This window comes from Nicotiana sylvestris, chromosome 10 (genome assembly GCF_000393655.2).
Source record: "Nicotiana sylvestris chromosome 10, ASM39365v2, whole genome shotgun sequence".
NCBI lineage: Eukaryota > Viridiplantae > Streptophyta > Magnoliopsida > Solanales > Solanaceae > Nicotiana > Nicotiana sylvestris.
This window is the reverse complement of record NC_091066.1, coordinates 18,239,215-18,259,945: the sequence shown is the minus strand read 5'-3', so window position 1 is coordinate 18,259,945 and position 20,731 is coordinate 18,239,215. Positions and strand designations below refer to the sequence as shown.

Here is a 20,731-nt window from a genome sequence, read left to right as displayed (position 1 = left end):
GCAACACAAGGTGATTACTATGGTTGTGACGACGTGGGCCGAAAGTATGTTTGGGCCTTTAGCCTTCTGATAAAGCCCATTACCTCATCATGAGTAGAGGTTCCAAAATGGGCTGGCCCAGCCCTTGCGGGCTTTAGATTCCAATGGATTATGACGGGGTAAAAATGGCGTGTAGTAGCCACTAATTAAGGGGGTCTTTAATTTTTATCCACTAATTATAATGCTCAGCAAAAATAGCCACTACTAATAGGAAAAAGACAGTTTTACCCTTTCTTCAATGGTTATATTCCCAAAACCTTTTGCAAAAAGAAAGAAGCGATGAAGGTGAAGTATATATCAAGCGCAGTAATGGTAAATGTGAAAAGCCCTCCAAAATCGTCCAAATTTCATCAATAATATGCAAAGACAAAGAATTATCATAATGATGAAGTTGCAGCCAAATTAGCTCGTGATCAAAGTTCAAAATAATTTTCTGGATTTCGGTTTCCCTATTAATATATAGCGTAGTAGTTGAGCTTTTCTTTGGCTTTGTTGCTTCTGTCACTGGGTATATAGTATAGGATGTCACTGGGTAAGTAAGCCTTACATTGTACTAACACTAACAAAAGTATTCATGAATGACATCATCCTCAATACTTATTTGCTAAATTCTGTATGTTCAAATTTTTGAGCAGATATCTGAATTTTCAAAATTTCTTTCTTCTTACCTTGTTTTTGTTTCTTTTGAGTTCAAAGATTAAAAGTTAAGTACATGAGTCCTTAAGTTTGACATGCAGATTCAAAATTTAAGGACATGCAGTCCTTAACTTATAGTTTCAAGTTCAAAATTCTTAAATTTGAATTACACGTTCAAAAGTTAAGGACCGGCAGTCCTTAACTTTGAGTTCAAAGTTCAAAACTTAAGGACTCTCTGTCCTCAACTTTACAAAAGTTAAGGACAGGAGTCCTTAAGTTTGACATGCAGGTTCAAAAGATAAGGACAGACAGTCCTTAACTTATAATTTCAAGTTCAAAACTTAAGGACATGCAGTCCTTAAGTTATTGTTTCAAGTTCAAAACTTAAGGACTTTCTGTCCTTAACTTTGAGTTTCAGGTTCAAAAGTTAAGGACATGTAGTCCTTAACTTATAGTTTTAAGTTCAAAACTTAAGGACAGACAGACCTTAAGTTATTGTTTCAAGTTCAAAACTTAAGGACTGTCTGTCCTTAACTTTGAGTTTCAAGTTCAAAAGTTAAGGACAGAAGTCCTTAAGTTTGATTTGCAGGTTAAAAAGTTATGGAAAGACAGTTTTTAAGTTTGAATAATACGTTCAAAAGTTAAGGACATGCAGTCCTTAACTTTGAGATCAAAGTTCAAACGTTAAGAACACGAGTCCTTAAGTTTGAAATGCAGGTTCAAAAGTTAAAGAGAGGCAGTCCTTAAGTTTGAATTACACGTTCAAAAGTTCAGGACAGAGAGTCCTTAACTTTATGTTTAAAGTTACCTCATTTTCTTTGTTGCTCCAATTGGACTTAAAAATCTTCTCGTTTACACAAAAATTATTACAAGAACCCAACTATTTACATCACGGAGTGTGGTAAGCAAAAAATTTAATTTATTGAACTTATATATATATATATATTAAATCATGACTTTAGTGTTTACTGAATATCGTCTCTGATTTTCATCCTAATTTGAAACTCGTTTGACATTGTCATCAGGAATGGGTGAGTGTGATATTAATGAAGTTGCAAAAGGTGTCAATGATGCTCAGAGGGTTGATTTCTACCAATGCCATATTAATGCTCTTTATAAAGACAGGTATAAGTTATAGCAGAAGGGTGTTTTCATCCAGTCAGGTATAAGTTTATTAAACCAGTGGCTAAAAACTAAAGACATTTAAAACACTGACTTTAAAATAAAGACAGGTGCTGATAGTGGCTATTTGTGGACATCGCCCTTATGACGGGCTAGCTTTTAATTTGTGTATTTTTCCGAATATTTTTTTCATAATAAATGAAAACTGAAGATCAAGTTGCCTTTACATTGCAAAATTTATGAAAATGATAGGAATGTCCTCGACGTTCAATGAAACGAAGGAGTATTCTTTTCCCAGGTCATTAAACTTCTCTTAGCAATTTAGACAAGCGTAATATCAAGTGTTAAGAGTATTTACAACTCTTTACACAATTAGTACCTACTAGTTATAGGGTACGTGCGTCACGCGTGTACATATATTAATGAAGATAAACTTTTAAAAATAATACAAAAAGTATATTCATAACATATATTTATGATATAAAATAAAAATTAACAAAAAATTACAAATTCTTAAAAATAATGAATATTAATCATATTTAGGATTTGATATTAATCTACATATCAATGAAAATAAACTTTTAAAATTTGTGATTGAAATATAAAATAAAAAATTAACGAAAGATAAGTTCCTAAACTAATAAATGTTGATCATGTTAGGATTTTGGATCACTCTAGTGACTTTTCATCCAGTTTGCTCCCATTACTTAATTTTGTCAAATAAGTTCTTATCTTACATTTTTTTGGTTTTATTCTTTTATCTTTTCACTCATTATTTTGCCAAATAAATTTTATATGAGATTAAAATGTATTATTATTTAAAATGTAGAAGAAAACTTCTTGTCGCTAGTAAATACTATTATTTTTTGGTTCTTTTTCCTGGTTGATTGTGTCAACTACTCAGTCGAATGAATGGCATTGGGAAATTTGAAAAAAAAAATCCTAAGAAATCAAGAAAAATTAACAACAATTAACAAGTATTAAGATTGAATAGAAGAAATAGTCTGCCTAGCAAAGTGTTAATGATTCAAAAACTTATTTTGAGTGGAAAAATAAAATTTTAAAATGGTTGAATAAAATTTAGTGTACAGAGAAAATCTCGAAATAATAGAAAAGAATGATTCTTTTCTGTAAGTTATTGGAAGCTTCAAAATAATTAGTTCGTCCGTAACTTAAGTTTTTCGTTTTGGTTTCTTAGGATAATTTTAGGGTTATGTTGTCTTTCAAGTATAACTTTTTTCTAAGGTTAGAGATTTTTTTATCTTTTCTGTTTATACATTTTTATTGGAGTTTAAAGTCAGAAATATAATAATTATTTTATAAGTCAAATATAAGAAATAATTTAATGACCAAAATATTAAAGAATTAATCAAATGACTATTATTATAATATTAAAAATTAGTTAAATGGCTATTTCTAAATACTAAAAAAATAATTAAATAACTATTTTTTCCAATATCAATTTCATTCAGAAAAAAGAAGAGTAGTCTGGAGTGGAAATACTGATTATTCATATAATGGACCCCAAGTAATTTGAGAAATCTATGTTTTTAGCCGTACATACAAATAATAGCTGATAAAATATATTTGTTTTGGTATATATGTGTATAAATATATTTTTTGGTATATATATGTATTATATATATATATATATATATATATATATATATATATATATATATATATATATAATAAATATATTTTATATATTTTTAGCTAGTAAAACAAAATTTGTTTAAGCCGATCGGCCAACTTTTATATTTTGCCCAAGTAATAAGGAATTGAGAGACTTAGAGGATTTTCATTAGTCCATACCGCAACACAATTAGTACCTATATGCTAGTAGGACACGAATCGATTCATAATAAGATGTCCTTAAGTATATATGAAAGGGACCTTGAATCTAACTCTCTCCTAATTTTAAATTTGAGCCAGATGAGTTATTCTTGAGATTTGTTAATTGATATATTTGATTTGGCTTCACGTTATATTATAAATACACATTCATACTTGTTATTGTTGTGATATGTCTTAAACGATTGTATGACTACTTGAGTTTCCTTATTCATGTTGGAGACCGTGGTTAAACTTTTGATGCTTAATTGGACATAATAATTATTTGGCGGATAAATTATGTGTTAGAGCTGTAGTCATACGTTACAGATATCATGTACGCTAAGACTTCATTCATTCTCCAGCATTTAGGTTCTTCTTTTCAGGTTATGTTTGACACTAAAAGAGTCACGCTCATTCTTATTGTTGATTTACTTATGTCACGACCCAGATTTCTTACCTTCGAGAATCATGATGACGCCTACTAATGTGATTTAGGCAAGCCGACTGTTTGAGCAAATTACATTTTTACCAAATTATATTCCTTAACAATTATAATGCAATAACGTGTTGACAACAGAAATTTCAATAAGCAGAAGAAATGTAGTAAATTATCTGAAATATGTATCTAATATAACTGTTCGAGCCTCGACCACCCAGAACTGGTGTCACAGTTTCACAGACGATCTAAGAATACTACATACAAAGTCTGAAAGATAAAAGATACACTGTTTCTGAACTAAAAAAATGAAACAGGAGTAAAGGGATAGAGGGAGACGCCAGGGCCTGCGGACGCCTGCAGGACTACCTTGAATCTCCGCGTGGACTAAAGGCAGCCACCCAATCTACTGTCCAAAAGTTGCTGCTCCGGGATCTGCACACAGTGCAGAGTGTAGTATCAGCACAACCGACCCCATGTGCTGGTAAGTGTCTAGCCTAACCTCGGCGAAGTAGTGACGAGGCTAGGATCAGACTACCAAATAAACCTGTGCAATTTAACTATATACAGCGGAAAAAGAAGAACGGTAATATACAGTCAAGTATGGGAGGGGTAACATGTTGCGGGGGAACTATCAACTTAGAATAGAAAGACAACTGGTAATTGAAAGAAACAACATACCTCAGATATCACTAAAGAATCAGGAATCAATAAGTGCACGACATCACCCTTCGTGCTTTTACTCTCGTCCTCACCAAAGCAATCAAATAATGAAAATGTGCACGGCATCACCCTTCGTGCTTTTACTCTCGTCCTCACCATATAATCAATATAATCGGCACGGAATGGTACATCGTGCGGCACGACATCACCCTTCGTGCTTTACACTCTTTCCTTACAAATCATACACGGCATCACCCTTCGTGCTTTAACACTCTCTCACCAAAATAATACACGGCATAACCCTTCGTGCTTTAACACTCTTTCACCAAAATAATACACGGCATCACCCTTCATGCTTTAACACTCTTCCTCAGCCAAACAACAATCACAAACAGTAGGGCAAAGGATTAAATAAAATTACAATAAGAATCCCGGCAAGGGAACAATAGTTCAACAATCAAGTCCCGGCAAGGGAACAACATCAAAAGAAACATCAACATCCCGGCAAGGGAGATAACATCAAAAGCAACAATATCCCGGCAAGGGAGATGATATAATGATTCTCTTCTCTTTCTCACTTTTATGTCACAACTCACTTCACAACTTGAGCCAATGCTCTAAAAGATTCAATTACCACTTATACTTTCACATTTCATTGTACAACTTGAGTCAACGCTCCTCAATGTTCAAATGTCTCAATTACTTCCACAAACTTTTCCCAACAATAGAAATCATCATCAAAGTATGAATAATACAACGAAGTCATAATAATCACAATATAAAACTCACGGGCATGATTGACACTAACATATAGATACTCGTCACCATGCATATACGTCGTACTCGGCAAGTACCACATAGCAAATAAGATTCGACTCATAATCCCTCAAGCTAAGGTTAGACCAAACACTTACCTTGCTTTGCAACCAATTCAAAATACTCAACACGAATCGTAGGAACTAATTCTATATGAATTTACAATTTTTCCGGATTAAAATCCGAAATTTAGCTCAAAAATTGCCCGTGGGGCCCACGTCTCGAAATCCAACAAAACTCATAAAATCTGACAACCCATTCCGATACGAGTTCAACTATACAAAAATTATCGAATTTCGATATCAAATGGACCTTCAAACCCTAAATCTTCATTTTTGGAAAACTTTACAAAAACCACAATTTCTTTCATCCAAATTCGACATAAACGATGAATATTGATATAGATTCATGAAATGTAATCACTTTCGGATATAGAACACTTACCCAAGTCGAAATCGTGGAAAAGCCTCTTTGGAATCACCCAAATCCGTGCTTGAATGACCAAAAATGGAAGAAATTTTGGACTCCTTCGATTTTTACACTGCCCAAGGGTATTATAGGGATTTTACGTGCTTTGTCGTGCTCCCGCCGCGCTCACAGGCAGAAAACTTCTAAATCGGCGCGGTAGCGCCTGGGCGCGCTTATGACATAGGTCCAGTAAAATGGTCATAACTTTCTGTATACACCTCCAAATGACGAACGGTTTAATTCTCTGGAAACTAGACTCAAAGAGCTTTAATTTGATAGGTTTTTCATCAAACAACTCGTTATATCCACGTAGATATGCTTGTCTAAAGTGAGGTCTTGTGCGTACTCATTTGCAACTTTAGTATATTATGTAATTTTCCAACTTGGCTCAGACTTAGAACTTTCCTTAGACCCGTATATCTTATAGTACGCCTTGTACACTTGCTATCATATCCAATTGGTATTCATAATGGTAATAGACCTCTTCCACATATAAAATAATATAATTAGAACACGTCAACTTTCTTATTTCGTCAAAATTCGCCGAATTGTCCTGTGGACTTCCAAATCCAAATTCGGACACACGTCTAAGTCCGAAATCACTATACGAAACTATTGAAGTCATTAAAATTCTAATTTGGGGTCTTTTGCTCAAAAGTCAACTCTTTCCATTTGCTTTAAAAAATAAGATTTTGATTTTCTTTAAATTTAACTCCGAATCTTACGAAAAATCAAACTTGACCATACATGCGGGTCATAATGCGTATTACGAAGCTCCTCGAGGTCTTAAGCCGTTGAACGAGATGCTAATTCTTATAACGACAGGTCGGGTCATTACAACTTAACACTAGATCCTTTTATATTTGTTACGCGACCGACATTCAGTTGGGTGCCGGAGAGGGGAGTGGGGTGGTGTGAGGGCTATATTGGTTGCCGGAATAAACATATTATCTTGGATAGTCTCACTACAACGTTAGACGATACTGTCACTGCAGGAACATATACAAATATCTTTTAGAGCCAAGACTTTATCATCCTTTTTTTCAATAATTCTTTTTGGCAAACTACTCTAATTTTTTTTTTCGTGGGGAGGGGGGGGGGGAGGAGGGGTTTCACTTTCTGAATTAATAACAAATGCAAAAGATGGCTGAAGGGGTAACGTCCTCTTTGATTAGACAACATTGACACAAGCTTTTGATGCGATTATTCTGCTAGAAGATAAGTTGACATGATATGCCAAAGTGAAATGTTATGTCCTTTAATTTAATGGACTAAATTTGTTGGTCGTTTGGTAGTTCTTTGTTAGTGTCATCGTGTGATTATCTTTTTATTAGGTTATTATTTAGACCAAAGAATAATGAAAGAATTGTGCAGAAATGAAACAAATTTACTTTACTTACATAAGACTTCTACATTCCTAAAAGATAAATAAGGTTTAAACTTCTTTTACGTGATGCAAAGCAGAGTTTATTGTTACCATCTTATCTAATACCTGTCATTCATCATGTTATTTACACTGTTTTTATGTTGTTGATAATTAGGGTTAATTATATTAGATTAGAAAATAAACAGACATTAATTGCAGGCTAGCTAGCTAGGGGTGTACAAAGAAAACCGATAAACGCATCATGAAACCGATAATCCCAGTCAAACCGGGAAAAAAATTTGATTGTAGTTCGGTTTGATTGGTACTGGAGAAAAAATCCGACCATAATTGGTTTGGTTTGGTTTTGACTAAAATAAGTCAAACGGAACCCGATAGTATATTTATGCAATTTTTAAAAATATTTTATACATATAAATATTTATTGTAATGTAATTTATAAATATTTCTTAAACTTTTTTACAGTTTTATCTTTTAATATATTATTTCAAGTTTGGGCTTAACATTCTTGGATGGTAAATAAATTTTATAACCCATAAATATAGTAACTCAAATAAAGTTCAAATCAATACTAATGCTAACAAAAAAAAATTATTTCAACACTAAGAATGACGATAGTGTTGGATATCTATATTTTAGTTTTACATTAGTTTGTAATGAAAATGTATAACTAAGTTTATCTTTTTTTTCAATACTTCGTTATATAATAAATAGTACTTATTTGCTATACTTATTTTAGCATGGCCTATATAGTATTTTTAGATTGTGTTAATCATTATAGCTTATTAATTAGAAATATTTGCTTTATCCAATATTATTATCTTTGTTATTATTGAATATTTTAGTATAAGCTATGACTTATCTCATATTATTGTGTTATTTTCTTGAAAAATATTATGTAGTTGTTCTTATTAGGAATAAAGAAATATTTGGAACACAAGTTACATATTTAGTGCTATGAAGACTTTATCGGGAAAAACCCCGAAAAAATCAAAAAATCTGAAAAAAATCGAGATTGAAAAACCCGACTTTGTTGGTTTGGTTTAGTTTATAGATTTAAAAATCTGAGACCATTGGTTTGGTTTGGTAATTAATAAATCTAAACTAATGCGACCTATATATACCTCTAAGCAAAATGGAGCATTGACAATGAAGAACTTATTTTCTCCTATCATGATCTTCCAGTTGGACCTTATAGATTAGATTACATCCAGATGGTGTCACTAAGGCATAAACATAGGAAGAATACTTTTTTGTGAAGAGTTTTTGTTGATTGGTAGATTATTGGATATGCAATGGTATATATGCCAAATTGCACAGCGCACTTTTGTTTTTGTATGTAATGCATAAGGGCAGTAAATAGTTAGTAAATAGGGGTAGTCGTTGCCTCCTTTGTGCAAGGTAACAATATCGGTCCCCTTCATATTTTTGTACTCTTTGTTGGTTGAATGATAGGGCCATGCCACCATACAAAGTAATTGATTTAAAAAAAAAAAAAAGACTAGCTAGTAGAAGTGTCATAGATGACAATTGACATTAAGGTTTCCAAGCGTGGCCAAACTATTACAAATACTAAAATTATTCCTATGTTGTATGTTGAGACGGCCAACAACGGAGGTGGATACCCTCCTTTGCCAAAAGATATACTTCTTTTCACTAAATTATCCTGAACCACTACATTTTGCAACTTAAGCATTAACAATAATACTGTAAGTTGGTAACTGTTATTTACATTGGTAATTCCACCATCCATCAACTCACCTGTTAATATTAGAAACAAAAGGTTATCCATTTATCTAGTTTCAACTAAATATATGTTTTATATTATAATTATTTTGTTCTAGTTTATGAACATATTTTCTTTTTGTTCTGTTCCATAAAGAATAATTATTTCTAAATTTGGAAATACTTTAAATTGTACTTCCAATATACCCTCATGTGAAGCTTTTATAGCCCATATATATACTCCGACATATTTAACACTACAAATTTTAAAAGAATTATAGTCATACAAATGTTATGTCTTATATAAAATTATAAATTTTAAAATCTCATTTATTTCAGTCAAATAAATTTGCATAAATTAAAATCACTAAAGTACCTTATATATATATATTATTACTATAATCCCGGATAACTTGTTCCCAAATCAAACGAGTTCTGTATTATTAGAGTCGAGGAAGAAGGGAATTCATCAGACCCCGACTCTTCCTTCCCCCACAAACCTTTTTTCTCTTTTTTTGTTTTTCACATGCAGAAACAGTGCGCACGTGTGTGCACAGATACCTAGTGGGGAGGGGGGGAGGGGGAGGACCCATAGGTCAAAAACCCTAATCTCTGCTGCTTCCACTAAGGTTGGGGACCATGAATGTGAAGTGTGGTACTGGCTTTGAAGACATATAGTACAATACGAAAGCATCTGCTTTTAAATGGTCATTGATAATTACTTCAATATAATTGACAATAATTAAATAACTTTTGCTTAGATTTCATATTTATGTTTTAAAAATTTATTAAATACATATAGACATTTAATTAACAAAAATGAGCTATATATGAATAAGGTAAAATATCCGGAACCCACAAACATCAAACTCTACCTCTGACTTGATTAAATGATGCTTTTGTAACCTTTGTCTTTCTTGATTTTGCATTCTACAGCTTGGTCCAAAACCCTACTCAAGCGCTTCTTCTTCTTCTTACTTCCCTAAAGTTACTAAAATTCCAGAGGGAAGAAAATTTGCCTAGAATAGGATATTTCATAATGATATTCCTAAAAAAAAAAAAAAAGGTGAAGTAACTTATTCTATTTCTTGTCACTTAGCTTGTGATTGTTTTTCTTCCTCTGTCAGCTTGGAAAATGAGCGTAATTAGTAAATGTATGCTTCCTTTTCTTTTCTTGCGCATGCCCACCTGTCCTTATCAATTTAGAAGGAAATGAACAATTTGAGAATTACAACTATCCACCTGAAAAGGCTCTCGTCCTTGGCGTCTCCCAAGTCAAATATTACCGCTGTTAATTAATTACCAGAATTAGAAGGGTAAAGAAAAAGAGGGAAATTAAGAGAGAAGTTTTTGGCATAGTAACGTCTAAATAAAGGGAAAAATACTAAAGGAAGTACTTTATTGCAAGGAAGTTCAAATATAAAAACCAATTCTGCCCGAGAGAGATCATTTTTAAAAAAATTTTACTTCAAATTCCATAAATAACTTTTTCTTTCCTTTTCTTCTTTTTTGCATTAGCTTCCATGTTAAAGATGAGCAAGTGTTTACCATTTATGTATTGCTTCACATTTAAAGACGAGCTTTACATTCACGTGACGTGAGTAAGTGTAAAGCAAAAGGAGAAATTGAAAAGCTAATATATACAAGTTTCTTTGAGAAGAACTGATTCAATTTTACAATATGTCCATTTTGGGCAAGATCAAATGCTTTGAATGTAAAACTCGTATAATCATCGATGATAAAACCATTACCTTTTTCTTGACTCTTATAACAAATATATGAAAAGGAGATAGAGTTGTGTTATATTTTCAGTCAAATAGTCCTTATTCTGAAGCTAATTAAAAGCGGAAAAACAAAGCAAAGACCGATATATGGTTTTTTACCATTCATCTTGCAAGGTTTGATACAGTATATCAGTAAATTAAAGGGATTGATTGAGGATATCACATGTTTATCCAAAACTACTTATTCTGCTCTAATAAAATATTATGGTTTATAAATTTAAGAATCACATCTCACACTCCGTAAATCTTGTAGACCTTATGATAGCGATTTATAATTTATTTCCCTCATTAATGTGAAGCATGACATAATATATATATATATATATATATATATATATATATATATATTACTGGCATGATATGTAAGTTTAAGAGTTTTAGCCCTTCGTAGCTTTTTACAATGTTGAAATTAAGAAAGCCGTGAAAACTGAAAACAACCTCTTGCAGAAATACAAATGCTGCGTAAGATAGACCCTTGTGATCCAGCCCTTCCCTGGACCCCGCGCATAGCGAGAGCTTAGTGCACCGGACTGTACTTTTTTTTTTAATTTAGATTTCTTACGTATAAAAGATAGATCTGTCATATGTAAAAACAAATCTTCTATGTGTAAAAAAGGAAATGGGGTCATAAAGCTAAATACAAGTTTGTGATGGGGTACAAAACTATTTGGCCCCAGTTTAGGACAGGGACATTGCAATTTTGTGCATGGGAAACTAGCATGGATTGACAGTTCCACTAAACCCTAGCAGATTAATAATTGAAATTTTGTTTGAAATACAATGATACCATTGAATAAACTCACATAAACACAGTCAACTTTTTGAATTAAGTTTAGAAATCATAGTCTAAAAAACTATCTAGGCTCGAGTGCGACAGTGAACAAATTAACAAGGGATTAGTCTCTGTGATGCTGCAGCTTTATAAATTTGCTCAAATAAATGAATGAGAATATCTTGGTAATTAGCAATCATTCCATCATATGATTATGTGTTGCATATATTGGAAGTGCAATTCTATTAAGTTAATCCAGTGAAGCATAAAAAGGGCAGCCCGGTGCACTAAGCTTCCGCTATGCGCGGGGTCCGGGAAAGGACCGGACCACAATTAGGTTCTATCGTACGCAGTCTTACCCTGCATTTCTGCAAGACGCTGTTTCCCATTCAATTTCTTTCTTGTAATCTCTTTAATTTATTCACATTGTCATCACTGCTTCTGAAAAAAAAAGAATCTAGCTACACTATTCCCATTTAAATGTCAAGCAGTACCCTAATGTAAGACTTATTCTAGAGTAACGAATTTAAGCCCTCTAATACATGAGAATATTGAGATTTTCTATCACAAAACTTCTCGTATGTAGTTTGAATATTAACTTATCTGAATGAAATTAATTGACTAAATTAAGGCAAGAACATTGAATAATGAGAAACATTTGGTAACTTAAATTTATAGATCAAATACATGAGAGAGTAACCAAAATGTTTTTTGATTGAATATATGCAAAATGAGGTAACAAGTTTATTTTACATAATCAACAGAACCAAATAGATTTCGAATTAACACAAACTGAAGAGAGTTGTGACGATACGTTGTCAACAAAGAATTTCCTTGTTCTCGGCTTCATGAAAACGGAATGTCTGTAATTTGATGCTGCAAAAGGAAGAAGAAAACAAAACGATAGAAGATGATCAGATGCACCTAGTGAGAATACGTTGTTTACAGCTTTATAAAAGTATGCAATACAAGGGGAGAGCTTGCGCTTCAATTGAAGTAGCGCCTTTGGTATATGAGTAGGGATCCTAAGTGGCGCGTTCATTGGGCCAAAAAATTCATAGATCCCTTGGAGTATTTTAGAAATCATCTACTCCTATCTGATTTTTCTCTTTTCATGTGATTACAATTATAAATGAATTTATCAATGAAATCCGAATATTTACCTCATGAGGAATTCCAGCATTTTGTTGATAGTTGAAAATGGCATTTGGGCTCCAATTGCCAGTAGCCACCAAATTACAATCATTAGCAATGTTTTCTTTAATCCCTAATAAAAGCTGCTTCTCATTGTGGGAGGTGAGTTCTTCAACTATTTCAGCTTGCATTTCTTGACAAGGAAGATTCATGCTAATATATCCCGCTGAAAACATACTTAAGTAATTAAAAGTATGCTTCTAATAATAATTTAAACCGTTAAACTAGATGATCATACAATTCAATATAGTATTAGAACATGCAAAGGTCATGAGTTCAAGTTTTACGACTGTTTATTATTAAAAAGAATTTCACGTGTTTGGCCAAGAAAAAGAGCCAGGCACATGAAGTGTGCTTCTCTAACAACTTAAACTTTTAGATGATACAGTCACGAACTACAAACATGTTGGTGGTTACCTGATTCTTCGCCCCCTTCGGAGAAATTCCAAGATCTTAAGTTCAAATGATGAGATTTACAAAAGTTTTTCTTTAGTTTTGTTCTCTCCCTTGCCCTCTCTCTTGCTTGTTTCCTTGATTCTTTTGCAAATGGATGATAAAATGCAGCTCGACGAACTGATTTCTCCTTCTCCTTCTTCTTCTTCTCCTTCTCCTTGTTGCAAGAATTTCCTTTAGCATTTGCCTTATGATTAGATGGAGATTCATCAATTTCTGATACAACTTCACATTCAGAAGTAGAGGATTCACTATTTGCACCTATAACAGTAGTGCAGCTTAATTTGCTTAGGCGACCTTTCGAGAGCTCCTTGATATCAGATTTTGACTTTATAAGCAACCACTCCAGAGTTTTGCTGGCCTTCTCGAACCTCAACATGTCTTGTAAATTGAAAAAATTGCGAGCAATATCAATTGAAAGTCTTATTCTTCGGTCTCTCGGGCCTTTAGCTGTGTTAATCTTACTGTGTCTATCTTTCTTAGACACTCTCTTGTTGCTGCTTATTTTACCCTTTTTATTCTCACATCCTTCCTCTTGTTCAAGTTCATTTCTACTTATTAAAGCGTCGTCTTTGTTGGAATCTGCCGTGTTAATAATGGCAGTCTCAGTACTGATCTCAGCTAAGGTATCATCAAGATTCTGTTGAAGTTGATCATGGTAATATTGGAAGAAAAATTCGTGTTCATATTGCATACAAGGAGAAGGGATGTTGAATATATTAGATGAGAAAATGGGGTTGTAATTGTAGGTGTAGTTGCTTGAGTTATACATTGTCTGCTCTATATTATAAACACAAATACTCTAGCTGCAACGGATGAAGTTGACAAAGCTAATACTTCTGAATAAGCTAGCTGCACCAACAAGGAAAAAAAAGTATAATTAAACCTACTGAGAGAAACTTAATTAGTAAGTATCATTATCATAAGTAGATTTTCTTATTAGTTCTTCTTTTTCTCCCTTTTATATTCTTGTGCTTCTTTATGCTTGTATTCATTCCAAATATAGAGGTTGATTCAGGATTTGAAGTTGATGGGGGCACGTGAGCGAACTGCTCAACCAATGACTCCATCTGACTTTTGATCTTAAGGATTTCAAGTAAAATATATGATCGTTTCAATAAATATACACATATATCTAGAATTTTGCCGAAGTTAACGAGGTCCAATGACCACTCTACTCTAAACATAGGTCCGCCTCTGGACAGAGATGGAGATGTTCTAAATGATAATAAAACATAGCATCTTGCTTCATATGATAGTATTATGTGGCTTTTACATGTCTTTTGTGTACTTAATTAAAGTGTATAGCATGTATAGACATATGTTGAATAAGATTAAGCTACTAGCTAGAGTTGGAGATTGAGAAAGAAATTGGAAGAAACTTACCAATGGCTACCAAGATTTACATTTCTTTCCATCTTTGCAATTCCTAAAGCAAAAGTAGGCAAGCATTGGTTAATGAAAGAGAAGAAGAAAAAGGAATGATGGAGAGAGTTTTAAGATAGGTAGTAGAAGTAGTAGTACTAGCAAATAGAGCAGCTGGTTTTATGGGAAGTGAATGGATAGGAAGGACTTCTACTTGTGCCACTTCACGTGATATCAGCTGACAGATTGACCATTATAATACTTTTATCGTGTTTGCAAAGCCCTTAATAATCATACAGTAACCATGAAAGTGCTATATATACATGCTACTATGCTATAGCCTGCTGCCCTAAAGGGCAGCAAAGGTTGAGGGATTTGTGATACAATTTGGAGCCCTGCATGTGAACTAAGTCTGATATTTATTTGGAAAAGGATAGACAGACGGACCTATTATATATCCTCGAGGTTCGGAAGCTACAACTGGTCCTAAGGATTGACCCTCAACCGATTTCTCAGTCTCCGTCTCGATTTGAAGCTTATTAGTTTTATATTAATATTTTGTACCTATTATATGGATTTCTTAAGATAAATATAGAGTCTGGACCAAAGTTAGTGGGTTCGGCACCAGCTTCTCTCCCAAATGAGTACACATGTACCACCAAGGTTTATAGCTTAGTGATATTAGTGAGAGTATTTAACTAAATATATGTGTGGATTCAATACTCACTTGTATTTTCTTGATCCCTATGTATAATGGAAATTCTTTTTTGAAAAAAGTGCCTATGTACAACCTTGCCAAGGACAATTATTACAATTGAGGAGATAATATAAACCAAAGTAGTGTAGATAATTTAGAGCTTTGATTTGTGAGGGAGTGAAAAGAGAGAAGGCCTATGGTTTGTCGAAGCTGCAGGGCAAATGCAACTTTTGACTAGGGTCCTCAGTCCATGTCACTTTCGTTATAAAGAGAAATACTCTCTCTCTCTTAGCACAAATCTCTTTCCAAGTCTATGTTGCTGATGTGAGAGAGTTAAAGCTTATGTGTAGTAATTAATTAGATGTTTGAAGACATGTGGAGTATAGCTTTTTAGAGAGGTTTATCATTATTCTCACTACCCTAGCTCTTTCCTCCCCTCAATTCTCTCCAGACAAACTTCTTTTCGCATACATACTAAAGTTTGTTTTGTGCTTGTACTTGCCACTCATGATGTTCACAACCCTCCCGTTGAAACCCTAGCTTGGGCCTTCTGTCCTTCTTCTTGCCATTTATTATTTAAAAATATAAATACCCCATCAGTCTCAATTGTGGCATAATTTGGTTTTGGAGATTCAAACTTCTTAATTTGACTATAAATTCGGATATAGAATATTTAAGTTTAAATACATATTTGAAAACTACGTAAAAAGTACGATAAGTCACTCTAGTTAATAATTCAAAACATGTAAGAGGCATATGAAAAAATCATGATAATAAAAAATTCGTTTGGCTCTCGAAATTCGAACATTGCCACATAAATTGGGACTAATTAGGTATAATTACTAGCTTCATTCATTTCTAATATTATTTCTAATATTACTAGTCATAAGAATTATTTGACTAAAATACTCTTTTTATCTTCCAAAAATGTGTATAACTATTCGGCGAGTAGCTGGAGTACAGTTTATAGATTCAGCCGAGCTAGTGGCGGACTCAGGTCATTTATAAGGAGATTCAAAATATTAAAAAGTGAATACACAAACAAACCATTGGAATACAATAGATCTACTATATATACATAAAAAATAATTCTAACCTTGCAACATAATGTAATTTTCTGGCTAGAGGGGTTCCTTTGCACTCCCTGGTTCCGCCCCTGAACCCATTAGCTTTTGTTCAAATAGATCATGTGCACCTCACATGTATTAGTTAGTTAGAATGTTAGTTACAGTTGTTAGGTAGTTAAGGACAGTTGTTAATGAGCTGTGTTAGTTTGATAAGTTAATTAGTGGTAGTTAGTGGTTATTATATATGTACAGTGTTAAATACTAAATGAGCTAATGGAACAATTGTCATTTCCAAAGTGCCCTGTTTCTCTCTCTTTCTCTCTCTTTTGACTCTATTAACAAGCATGGTGAAAACTTCAATCCTTGCATTTCAGCCTTATATTAGAGCGGGAGTAATTGATTCTACACATCACATCTTTGTTACGCTAAAATTCACAGACTTTTTTTAATTTGATCAATTGATGTTCGATTACTCAGAAAATGGAAGAAACTTCGATCGGTCATACACATCTTTTATACCCATCTAACACTCCAAGCAGTTTCTATACTAGTGAAACTCACTGGATCAGACAATTACGAGCTATGGAGCAGGTCGATGAGGATCACACTTTTGGGGAAAAGGAAGCTAGAGTTTGTTACTGGCACATGCAAGAAGGATTTGTACAAAACAGTTGAATTGCAGGAACAATGATAAACTTGCAATGCGGTGGTGTTGTCATGGATCATGATCAATGTGTGTGCAGAACTCCTAGGTGGTATCGTCTATGCATCAGATGCACATCTCGTTTGGGAAGATCTGCGAGAGATTTGACATGGTCAATCGAGTGAGGATTTTTTAGTTACATCGTGAAATTGCAGCGTTATCACAAGGAACTAGCTCAGTTTCAGTCTATTTCTTGAAATTGAAGGAGCTCTGGCATGAATATGATGTTTTAGCCCCATTCTCTAATTGTAGATGTCCAAAATCAAAGGAGAATGTGAAAATGATGCATCGGTAGTGAGTAATGCAGTTCCTAAGTGGCTTGAATGATTCGTATAATCAAGCGCGCAAGCAAATCCTGATGAAGACCGCTGCACCAATCCTCAATCGCATATGCTATGATTGTACAAGATGAGAGTCAACAAACAGTTGGTGCAAATATTGTGACTGATAAGGCAGATGTTATAGCAATGCAAGCAGGAAGAGGTAGAGACTTTTGAGGAAGGAGGCAATTTATGCAATGTGAGCACTTTTGTCACGACCCGAGTTCGCCCTCCGTGAACTGTCGTGACGGCACCTAGTCTCTACGACTAGATAAGCCTAAAACTTTTGTGAAAAAAATAAACGAAAGATAAAACTAGCCAAAAATTACGGATAAAACATAAATAAAACGTTTAAGATACCGATCGGCATATACAATTATAAACTCTCAAACTGAAACAACTCCTAAAACCCGAAATCTCATGAAATCACAAGTTGTTGAATAACTACAAGTGTTCTAACTCCAGAATGTCTAAACAAAAGTAAATACAGGAAAGCTAAAACTAGAGGGCAGAATAGAGACTCTGTCTGCGGACGCGGCAGATATACCTCAAAGTCTCTGAAGATCGCCCTGCTTCACTGATGGTATGGCTGAGCCGAAGAACATGGATCTGCACACAAAAAACATGTGCATGAAAGGGCATGAGTACACCACAGCGGTAACAGTAAGTGCCGAGTCTAATCTCAGTCGAATAGTGACGAGGAAGGTCATGCCCTAATGATTATTGATGAAAAACAAGGTAAAACAGTATAGAATACGACAATATAATTAAAGTGCTAAAAGTATATAACGAATAAAATCACATAAAGAATCTAACTCGGTACACAGAAATAGCAATAGGGGATCTCCCGGGATATCGTCCCGTAGTCCCAAACGTAAATGTCCAGAGGATCTCCCGGGATATCATCCCGCAGTCCCAAAGTAAACACACAACCATCTCAGAAGAATATATAGTTTATTCAAGAATTAAACAGGAAATTTCTACTCTAACATGCTGCATAAATTACAAATAGGCAATTAAGACAGGTAAGACAATTAAGTCACGTAAGCATGTTTTTCCTAATCTAAACAAGAGGCTTCAAGAACAAGTATTTGCTAAATTACAAGAAAACATAGGTATTAGCTTAATGAAAACGGAATTTCAACAATTAGCATGTGTATGCACTCGTCACCTCACGTACACAACACTCATATAACAAAAATACCAAATCCTAAGGGGAGTCCCCCCTCCCCCCACCACAAGGTTAGGCAAGTCACTTACCCCAAACCAGCTCAATCAACTCGAAATCACGTTCTTACCACGAGCACCCGACTCCAAATGGCCCAAACCTATTCAAATTAATTGCATAATGTAAATATAACTTCAAGTAACTAATTCCACTAATTAATTCGAAGCTAACACGCGAAATTAAGAAAATTGCCCAAAAAGTCCCCCGGGCCCACATCTTGGAATTGGATAAAATTTACAAATTCAGAACCCCCGATCACTCACGAACACACTCGAATAAAAATCACCAAAATTCGACGTCAAAATCTCACTCAAATCCCGGATTTTCAATTGGGGAACTTTTCTCCCATTTCAAAACCTTTACCCCCAAATTCCTTAATTAGAAGAGGAAAACAACAATGGATTAATGTTCTAAGATCAAAATCAAGATAGAAATCGCTACCCAAAACTTCACCTCCAAAACCCCTCGAGAAATCGCCCTCAACCGAGCTCCAAATCGTTTTTCCATGTTTTGAGTTCAAACCCTCGTTTCTTCCCTTTTTCTGACCAGTGAATATGCTTTTGCAACCATGGGACCGCACCTGCGACTTTTCATTAAATGGACCAATTCCGCACCTGCGACCTCTTACCCGCAGATGCAGTGCCACTTCTGCATAACCTGGGCCGCATCTGCGACCAATTCCAACATTGCCTCAGACCGCACCTGTGGTCCCCTAGCCGCTTATACGGTACCGCACCTGTGCTCCCATACACGCATGTGCGATTATGACAGGTTCGGCCAACTTTAGATTTTCCTAAGTCCAAGTCAACTTCCATTAAGCACCCAAAACTCACCCGAGGCCCCCGGGACCTCAACCAAGCATGCCAACCAATCCTAAGACATCATACGAACTTATTCCAACCATCGAATCACATCAAACAATGTCGGAACACCAAATCACCCTCGGATTCAAGCCTAAGGATTCCAAAACTTTCAATTCCGCTTTCGATCAAAAAGTCTACCAAACCTCGTTCGAATGACCTGAAATTTTGCACATACGTCACATTCAACACTACGGAGCTACTCCAACTCTCGGAAACAGATTCCGACCCTGATATCAAGATTTCACTATCGAACCGGAAAATTCCAAATTTTAACTTTCGGCATTTCAAGCCTAATTAAGCTACGGACCTCTAAAACACAATCCAAATACGCCCCTAAGCCCAAAATCACCCAACGGAGCTAATGGAACCAACAAAATTTCATTCCGAAGCTATCTTCACACTGCTCCGACTGCGGTCCAAATTCTAAAGTTTAAGCTCTCATTTAGGGACTAAGTGTCCCATAACACTCTGAAGCTCCAAACGAATCTTCCCGACAATTCACGATAGTAGAAATAAACACGGGAAAAACAGTTAATAGGGGGTCGGGGCGTTAATTCTTAAAACGACCGGCCGGATCATTACATCCTCCCCCTCTTAAAACATTTGTTCGTCCTCGAACGAGCATAGAGACATACCTGAAGTAGCGAAGAGATGAGGATAACAGTTATGCATATTCTGCTCGGTCTCCCAGCTCGCCTCCTCGACCGGCTGACCCCGCCACTGAACCTTCACTAATGCAATGTTCTTTGACCTCAGCTTCCGAACATGCCTGTCCATTATTGCCACTGGTTCCTCAACATAAGATAGATCCTTGCCCAAATAGACTGAACTGAAATCCAATATGTGTGACGGATCGTCATGATACTTCTGGAGCATCAAAACATGAAATATCGGATGAACTCTTGCCAAGCTAGGAGGTAAGACAAGCTCATAAACAACCCCCCCAACACGTCTCAATATCTCAAAAGGACCAATAAATCTCGGGCTCAACTTCCCTTTCTTCCCAAATCTCATAACGCCCTTCATAGGCGAAACCCGAAGTAAGACTCACTCTCCAACCATATAGGAAACATCACGAACCTTCCGGTCCGCGTAACACTTCTGTCTCGACTGTGCTGTATGGAATCTATCCTGAATCACCTTAACCCTCTTCAAAGCAT

General features: G+C 34.8%; 1 protein-coding gene across 2 annotated transcripts; it reads right to left on the bottom strand.

Moving 5' to 3' along the window:
* Nucleotides 1–12,338: 12,338 nt before the first annotated feature.
* LOC104217388 (transcription factor CYCLOIDEA-like) lies at nt 12,339–15,066 on the bottom strand. 2 transcript variants are annotated; one of them, XM_009767631.2, is made up of 5 exons: nt 14,853–15,066; nt 14,715–14,757; nt 13,293–14,180; nt 12,845–13,041; nt 12,339–12,557 (listed from the first exon to the last, which is right to left on the bottom strand). In XM_009767631.2, exons 3-5 carry the CDS (start codon nt 14,098–14,100, stop codon nt 12,528–12,530), a joined length of 1,035 nt encoding a protein of 344 aa, XP_009765933.1. In that variant the 5' UTR covers nt 14,101–14,180; nt 14,715–14,757; nt 14,853–15,066; the 3' UTR covers nt 12,339–12,527. The 2 variants fall into 2 exon arrangements, with proteins under 2 accessions (XP_009765933.1, XP_009765939.1); XM_009767637.2 differs by lacking the exon at nt 14,853–15,066 and having other exon boundaries at nt 13,293–14,176; nt 14,715–14,834.
* Between the last annotated feature and the right edge of the window lie 5,665 nt (nt 15,067–20,731).

What these genes read in the sequence shown, in the direction of transcription:
- LOC104217388 (XM_009767631.2), bottom strand. Translation starts at nt 14,100, where the DNA reads ATGTATAACTCAAGCAACTACACCTACAATTACAACCCCATTTTCTCA. An exon ending in CGAAGGGGGCGAAGAATCAG is followed by an intron (nt 13,042 to 13,292) that starts GTAACCACCAAC and finishes GTATGTTTTCAG; the next exon opens with CGGGATATATTAGCATGAAT. An exon ending in ATGCTGGAATTCCTCATGAG is followed by an intron (nt 12,558 to 12,844) that starts GTAAATATTCGG and finishes TTCCTTTTGCAG; the next exon opens with CATCAAATTACAGACATTCC.